General features: G+C 43.0%; 1 protein-coding gene across 1 annotated transcript; it reads left to right on the top strand.

Moving 5' to 3' along the window:
* On the top strand, positions 1-8204 carry LOC132753492 (uncharacterized). Its single transcript, XM_060743974.1, has 2 exons — positions 1-592; positions 6906-8204. Exons 1-2 carry the CDS (start codon positions 551-553, stop codon positions 8202-8204), a joined length of 1341 nt encoding a protein of 446 aa, XP_060599957.1. The 5' UTR covers positions 1-550.
* The last annotated feature ends 815 nt before the right edge of the window (positions 8205-9019 follow it).

Here is a 9019-nt window from a genome sequence, read left to right as displayed (position 1 = left end):
CATCTTTTATACTTACCTTGATTTGAACTGTTGTAATGTAAATCCACACTTTGTTTACTTTTGCATTCAATGTTTATTCACAGTAATATTTTTAATGAGGATGATGAGAGTTTCTCATCATACATAATTCAACATGCAGAGGCTGTCATAAATGCATAATGAATGTTTGTCTATTTAGATATCTGCTGTCTGTTTATTTTCATACTGTAACTGGTTTCTTGGACTAGAACTTTAAATGTCAGCCTCGAATGTATACAGTTTTCGCGAAATATGTAAACATCTCTGTTTATCTTTCTCAGACAAGCTAGCGTTAAATTGTTGATTGTATTTGATAAAGAAATCCTAGAATTGTCTTACCACAGAGCGAAACCACTTTATTAATCATTTAATTCCTTTATTTTGTCATTGTTTTTAACAGCACTGTGAGTACACCTGTCCTCTTGCAGGCGGCCATTTTGTTACTATTTTTATATATTGTAAACACGACGAGCACTCGCATAGCAACCGTGGATGCTGTATTGTATATGATAAAGTTTAATCTCAACTTTTTATGATGTTTCAACTTATTCCTAGCAGAAAACGTAAATTTGAGGTGTGTTATATTGTTTCTTGTATTCTTAACTTATTTTTTCTTTCTTCCACAAGGAAATCTGTGGAACCCACAAAAAAGACTGTGGGATGACTTTCCCACGGAAAATACTGTGGAGCGTTCCTTCCACAAGAAATTCTGTGGGCCCCACAAAAAAGTCTGTGGAGCGTTCTTTCCACAAGCTTGTGGAATTTGTGGGGACTGTGGCATATAAATAGCCCGTCTGCCTTCAGTCGGGGTCTTCCAACTTCGAAATTTTCATGTACACCGTATTTTGATTGTTTACTGAAATTTGATAGCTTAAAATACTTGACTGAATTTTAAAAGGTGTGCATTATTTTTTTAACGTAAAATAAGTAAATTTCTTCTTTGAATTAAAGGAAATATAAATTTTTCTCTTTATTACATCTGCATATACTTAATATTTTTTTGCATTTTTATTTTATCTTGGGAATTGACAGATACGCGTCATTTTAGTGGTTACGCCGCGGCTGTCCACCGTGTTTTACGACCTATTTCTATTCTTAGAATATTTTTATTTAACGAAATTTTTCTTTCTTCTTGTTTTCGTACATGTTCATAAATTGTGAAATAATATTTATCTTGCAATAAATTTGTTGATTCTAGAAATATTGTTTTCCTTTTTGCTTAGTTAAGGTGTTTCCCAAGATTGTTTTAAAATAATAATTAAATAGTTGGAAGTCCAAACGTCAAGAAGCGACCAACCGAGCAAGCATTCAAGTCGGCCCTAGTATTTACAGTCACGGTGAGCAGCTGAAACTGTGATCAGCCTACGTTAGAAAAAGTCAACTCACAGCTCACATTGATAGGTTGCTAAAAAGTCTGCAAAGTCATATTGAAACAGATCCTGACAGCTCATTTAAAGAGAGATCCTACTTGATCACTGCTTAGGCTCACACCACCAAGCGCGGGGCGTAACATTTTATGGTGGCAGCGGTGGGATCTACTGATTTCCAAGGGTAGATCCAGAGATTCGAACCTGTACTTGGTGCTACCAGAGAGCTTCATTCATCACGATCCAACAGCAACAGCATGGAAAGCCCTAGACCTGTCGACAGCGAGGGAGTGATAAGCTTCCAGGATGGTCAGCAGACAGTAGGAGCGCAGGCCAGGACGCTTGACTTTGAGACGGCCGACGAAATGTCTGATGTGGCTTCAGTGTTGAGTGATGTTTCAATACAAATGAAGAAAAGTGAACAAGAGAACACCAATGTGAATGCGGCAATAGAAATGTCAGCTGTGATGAGTGGAGTAACAAGCGTATTGCGAGATGTGGTCAAGGAACTGCAAGAGCTGAAGCAGGCCCCTAACAGGCAAGCAAGTGCTGATGACTGCTCACAGCGACAAGATGCACGAGGATCCCGTGCGGAACAAGAAGCAGGGGTATCTTATGGGGTAGGAAGCAGGTATGATGTCCCAAGGAGAGCACTTATAGACTATGGGTATGGTGATCACTATGATCAGGCTTACGTAAGAAGACCTTATGTCAATAGTCATAATAGTCATGCAATTAATGTGAAGATTCCTTCTTTTACAGGCAAAGAAGACTGGGCAACGTGGATAGCCCGTTTCGAAGCTGTTGCCTACAGGTATGGCTGGGGACGAGAAGAGAGGTTAGACCAGCTTCTGCCTAGAATAGAGGGTCCAGCGAGTGAATTTGTATTCACTCAACTGCCTCCAGCTGTCGTACAGAGCTATGATGACCTGACTGCAGAGCTCAACAGCCGATACAGAAGGATAGAAACTGCGCGATCCTTTGCTGCTAAATTCAGCAACAGAACTCAAGGGAGCGGGGAAACCGTTGAAGAGTATGCGGCGGACCTGAAGCGGTTGTACGACAAGGCGCATGGCTACAGGGATAGGAGGACGAGGGACGAGGATCTGGTCAGAAGATTCCTTGATGGGCTCAGAGATGAAGAGATGAAGTTTCTGATAGAATACCACAAAGAGCCGTCCAACATTGACGAAGCGGTGTTTCATGTCGTAAACTTTATACAGACGAAGAACTCTGCGAAACGTGACAGACCTTACAGACATGCTGTTCGTCGCTCTCAAACGGAGACTCTTGAGCTGGCGCAGCGCGAAAGTGTGAACCGGTTACCTGAATGGAAAAACACTGAGAATAACAGGGATGAGCAGAGGCCAGAGATGAAGGTGCTCGACCAAATTTTAGAGAGGTTATCTAAGCTGGAGAGTGACCAGGAAGCGAGAAAGAGAACCGATCTAAGCAGAAGGTCAAACAAGAGGGATGTCGAATGCTACAATTGTCATAAGCATGGACATTACTCAAGGGATTGCCCAGCGAAGAAGTCAACTGGTAGGGATTTTGAAGGCGTCGGAGGGCATATGTCGAAGAAACCTTTAAACTTCAATGGACCGACTCTTGTGGCCAAAGAGGGGTCCAAGTAAAAGATAGGGATAGGGCCACAAACAGAGATCAGGGACAGAATTCAGAGAGTTGTAATGAGAAAAGTGAATCGATTGGATTAAAGAAAGAGATGAATGATGGTGTGTACGTTGAGGGATGTGTCGAAGGTTTGCCTGTGGTGTTCACGGCTGACACAGGTGCCTCAAGAACCATTTTGTCATCTAGGATTTATAATCAATTGGAAAAAGGGGGAAGGCCAATGCTAAAAAACTCGGTATGTTTAAAAGGTGCAGGTGGCTCCCCAATAAAGATTTTAGGTAAGGGGATGTTTGAGATAAAGCTGGGAGAGCTTGCTCTTAAACGTGAAATTATAGTAGCTGACATAGAAGATGATGCGCTTCTTGGTTACGACATACTGAATTCTGCTGACCTGCTTCTTACAAAAGATTTGGTAGTTCTGAAGGGCCAAAAGATACCATGTAAAAGGAGACTCGACACTTTGAAGACAAGGAAGGTTACCATTGCAGAGGATGTTGAGGTGCCAGGGAAGTCCGAGACAGTGATAGATGTTTATGTAGAAAGAAATGAAGCCGATGATGATGAGACGATGGCTGCATTTCTGGTTGAGCCGACTGAAGATTTCAAGGATAGGTATCAGTTGATACTGGCATGTACGCTGGTTGACATCAATGGTGCCGCTACTTCGAAGGTGCGTGTTCTCAATCCATTTCCTGTTGACGTGAAACTCAGGCAAGATGCCGTGATAGGTAAGGCTGAAAAGGTCGAAAAGATAGTAAGTATAGTATCTGATCAAGAGCATAGCAGTGAAGCAGAAAACCTAGGCAAGGTTAGGCGAATAGAGGTGGCGACCAAAGGAAAGATGGAGCCCGAGATCGGTTTGCCGAGAGCTGAACCAGAAGATGTGCCAAGTCACCTAACAGAGCTATATACTGAAGCAATGAAAGGTCATGCCAGTGGATGAAGCAAAAGATAATTGCAGGCCTCCTCGTGAAACATCAGCACACATTTTCCAAGGACGAATGGGATATTGGATTGACGCATTTGGTGGAGCATCCAATAAAAACGAATGATGCAGAACCAGTCAAGCAACGACCTAGGAGAGTACCTCTTGCGTACGCAGATGAAGAGAAGAAGGCGATCGAAGACTTGCTAAAGAAAGATGTTATACGAAAGAGTACGTCACCTTGGGCTAGCCCAATTGTACTCGTAAAGAAGAAATCGGGAGCTATAAGACCTTGCGTCGATTATCGAAGAGTTAATGCATTAGTGAAACAGGACGGATTCCCACTACCAAGAGTGCAAGACTGCCTTGATGCCGTGGCCGGTGCCAGTTTGTTCAGCAGCTTTGATCTTACCAGCGGGTATTTCCAGATACCTCTCAAACAGGAAGATATTCCGAAAAGCGCTTTCGTCTGTAAATTTGGGCAGTTCGAGATGACACGAATGCCGTTCGGGCTTAATAACAGCAGCAGTACATTTCAAAGAATGATGGAGCTGGCACTGCAGGGTCTTCAATGGGAAACGTGCTTGGTCTATATCGACGATATAATAGTTTACGGGGCAAATTTAACCGAACATCTGCATAGAGTTGATGAAGTACTGAATCGAATACAAAGCGCTGGATTAAAATTGCGTCCTGATAAATGTCATCTTTTGCGAACTGAAGTTGTTTTCTTAGGTCACATTGTCTCTAAAGATGGCGTCAGGCCTGATCCTTCGAATATCTCTAAAATTGTAGATTGGCCGAGACCATGTACACCAAAACAAGTGAAGCAATTTGTCGCTACTGGCTCATATTATAGAAAGTTTGTGAAGGGTTTTGCGACGATTGCTAGACCATTAATAGACCTAACCAAGAAGGGTCAAGACTTTGTTTGGAGCAGTGAATGTGAGCAGGCTTTTTGCTCGCTAAAAGATGCCTTGATAAGCCCTGACGTAATGGGATACCCACTGAATGATGGTGGTACATTCATCCTTGATGTGGATGCTTCTGGGGTTGGAATCGGTTCGGTGCTGGCTCAAGTGCAAGAGGGGCGCGAAAGAGTAATTGCGTATGCGAGCAGAGGATTGAATAAAGCAGAGCGCAACTACTGTATTACCGAGAAGGAGCTTCTAGCAGTAGTCTTCTTTGTTCAGTACTTTCGGCAGTACCTACTAGGGAGACGGTTCCTGGTTCGAACCGATCATCAGGCTTTGGTTTGGTTGTTCAGTCTTAAGGAGCCAAATGGGAAGATAGCAAGATGGCTCGAAATTATGGCGCCTTATGATTTTGCAATAGAGTACAGACCAGGTAAGAAACAACCACACTGTGATGCGTTGTCTAGATGCGAACAACCTAGAGACTGCCAATGTAGCGAAGTTGACACGAGCGAAGCCTTGAAGTGCGGTCCATGTGGCAAATGCCAAAGAAGGGCGGAGCAAATGGCGCATGCGAAAGTGGTTGGTGTTTGCGGTATGAAGATTGGTGAAAGTGTGCGGGTTGTGGAGGCTGATCAAAGGCCAAGTACAAGTAAGGGGGCACGTAACGAAGAAACACCGTGGCTTAAGATGTTTTCATGCAAAGAGAGGGATGACCCATATATAGCTCCAATTGTGCGAGCATTAGAGAGTGAGGCAAAACCGCTTGGTTCAGATATGGAAAGAGAGAGTCCAGCAACCAGACAGTACTGGGTACTATGGGACTCACTTATTATCAGGGACAAGGTGTTATATAGGCAATTTAAAAAGAAGAATGGGACGGACTGTTATGAACAAGTTATTGTACCAAAATGTTTGAGAAGGGACATCTTGAGTCAAATGCATGATAGTATCCTTGCAGGCCATTTAGGTACTAAGAAGACGAAACAAAGAATACAGTCAAACTTCTACTGGTATGGTCTAAAAGGCGATGTTAACTTGTTTGTCAAGACCTGTGACACGTGCGAATCCGACAAAGCAATGCAGAAGCCTCCAAGAGGTCCAATGGGACACTTACAAAGCGGTGCTCCATGGGATACGCTCGCTATTGATTATCTTGGTCCTTTGCCTATGACTGAAAATGGAAATAAGTATATAATGGTCTTAACTGACCATTTTACAAAATATGTTGAAGTCTTGGCTGTCCCTAATCAACTGGCTGAAGATTGTGCATTGAGAATCGCTAATGAGTTTGTCTCACGCTGGGGGACACCATCAAAAATTCACACTGATCAAGGTTCGACCTTTGAGAGTAATGTTTTTAAAGAACTGTGTTCTTTATTTCAGGTTAAAAAGAGCCGCACGAGTCCCAGAAATCCAAAATGTAATGGTCAAACTGAACGATACAATAAGACGTTACTGAAGATGAATGGGATAATAGGCCTATCTTAGTGTGCCATCGTCGACCAAAGTTGCGAGAAAACATCTCAAGGCTAGCGCAAAGCGTAGCAAGGACCTGTACGATACTAAATGTCGTTCGTAAACTACAAAGTAGGCGACATTGTTGGTTGTTGCATGAGTCGAGAACTGTCGGTATATCTCCGAAACTCTTGAGAAAAGGTACGATGGACCTTACATCATTGTAAAGAAAATGTCACCAATAAATTTTGTGGTGCAAATGAACCCTGAGGGGCACTCTGTGTTAATACATCATGATAAGTTGAAAATGTATAATGGGACCAACGTGCCAAAGTGGGCCCGTAAAATTGCAAAACGTATAACACAATAAATAAACAGAATTGTCATTGTCTTTTGTCATCATTTCCTTGCGCTTAAACGAGAAACGTTAGAAATCGACCAAGAGTTAAGTTTGATGCGACGTGGTAAACGTACCGAGAAACCGTGCGAAAATTTTTGTCGAAGTTGGCGTGCCGAGTACCATTTTCTGTCAATTCCCTGAAGTAGGTGATAAGGGCAAGTACTTATGATCCCCTCCTCTTATCGTTTCAGGAAGTCATGGACAACAGAACACCGAAGAGGAAGATGTTTTCGTGTGCTCACTGTGGAGGGCCTGGGTCCGGGTGTGTTGGCGAGCGTTATCGGGTCATAGACCACGTAATGAAGCACCATATGGCACTTGACCAGACGCCGTACTACTGCAACCTGTGTATGTTTAGGTGCACTAGTCAAGACCAGCTCAACAGGCACGTGACCAGCTATAAGAGGCACGCAACCATGGCGGCTATGGCTGAGTTTCAAGGTGATGCGTCTCGCTATCTTGTGCACAACCCCAATGCCAAGACCATTGAGGAGGGCGTCGATTATCGTGCGGTACCTGAAGAGCAGGAGCAGTCAGGTCCATCTAAGCCGACACAGAGCCAAGTGACAGGCACCTCCGAGCAGGGTGGAACGGAAGAGTTGGTCACAGTGAGGTTGTCACCAGCAGTATTGGCCTCACTCCTGTCAACCAACAACGCCAGCCAGAAGACCCAGACGCAAGCAGTGCCGCCTGCCCTCCAGTATGATCCCTCTAGGCCAGGTATGACAGAGTCGGAGACCAACGCCTTCATTAGCAGTTTGCTTGACGCGCCATCAACCTCAACTGGTGCAGGAACTGGTAGGCCTCTACAGCAAACGACGCCAACTGCTGAAACTGGGTCAGCAACTTACAGGCCGACACCCATAGTGCCAAAGTCACCGCAGCTGCGAATTCCCGACCTGCCAGTAAATAGAAGTAGGTCCCACACTCCAGCCCTATCCATTCGGTCAGCTTTTTCGCCACTTACGACGCCTGACGTGTTTAGTCGCAGGACTTCCAACGTGGATGAGAATATCATGCCCCAGTTGCTTGGTGACCCTGCGGATGAGAACATGATATTCTCCCCCCAACCTGCACCTGCCCAGGTCGTCCAACAGGAACCACCTAGAACGACAGCGACACAGGCGACGCAGACAGAACCAGAGGCAGCTCCAACTCCAAGGGTTGATTCTTTGGCTCCCCTCAATGCAGTCCTGGGGCACTTTGAGAAGACAATGGAGGTAGCCATGGGAAAGATGATCTTTGCGGTCGAGTCGGTGGCACGGGCCACACGCCACGTACAACAATCTATTGACACATTGGGGACCTCAGTTTCACAGGTTTCCAGAGCGGTCGACCGCCTCACTGATGAGCAGAGACGCTTGGCACGAAGTCGCGAATCGACAGGGAATCAGAGCAACAAGCGAGCGAGGGAAGACGAGGACAAAGAGAACGACAGAGCCCTGAAGTCAGTAGTCAGCAAGAAGAACGGTTCATATAAAAGAAATTGATATTTGTAATTATGTGTTTAATGTAAATTAATTTGTTAAGTTTAATAATTTTAAGACGTTGTTAAAATTTACACTGATTCATTAATTGTTTAATGATTATCTACTCTAGTCAAGTGTTCATTTTTTTAGAATTCCATATTTGATGTTTAAACATAAAGTGATGTTTGATTACTTTGATTTCTCTGCAATTGATATTTAAAAAAAATTTCTATGTTATTTAAGATTAGAAAATTGCTTATTCTGTTTCTTACCACACTGTTAAGTTATTACTATATTCGCTTAATTCTTCTTGTATAATGTTCATAGCGATACATTTATATAATTAACATTTAATAAGAATTTTCATACTTTACCAATTGTATTGTTAACTGAAACAGAAAATAGTTTAAAATCATATGACACTTACAGTGACCAGTAAGCCAATAGTTGCATGTAATGGCAACAGGAGTTTGCCATAAGAGCGAGGGGGTAATGTAATATCCCAGGGTCACATCTTTTATACTTACCTTGATTTGAACTGTTGTAATGTAAATCCACACTTTGTTTACTTTTGCATTCAATGTTTATTCACAGTAATATTTTTTATGAGGATGATGAGAGTTTCTCATCATACATAATTCAACATGCAGAGGCTGTCATAAATGCATAATGAATGTTTGTCTATTTAGATATCTGCTGTCTGTTTATTTTCATACTGTAACTGGTTCTTGGACTGGAACTTTAAATGTCAGCCTCGAATGTATACAGTTTTCGCGAAATATGTAAACATCTCTGTTTATCTTTCTCAGACAAGCTAGCGTTAAATTGTTGATTGT

This window comes from Ruditapes philippinarum, unplaced genomic scaffold (assembly GCF_026571515.1).
Source record: "Ruditapes philippinarum isolate M1 unplaced genomic scaffold, ASM2657151v2 ctg4456_1_1_1_1, whole genome shotgun sequence".
Lineage (NCBI taxonomy): Eukaryota > Metazoa > Mollusca > Bivalvia > Venerida > Veneridae > Ruditapes > Ruditapes philippinarum.
Note: the sequence above shows the minus strand (reverse complement) of the source record. Positions and strands in the feature narration are given on the sequence as shown.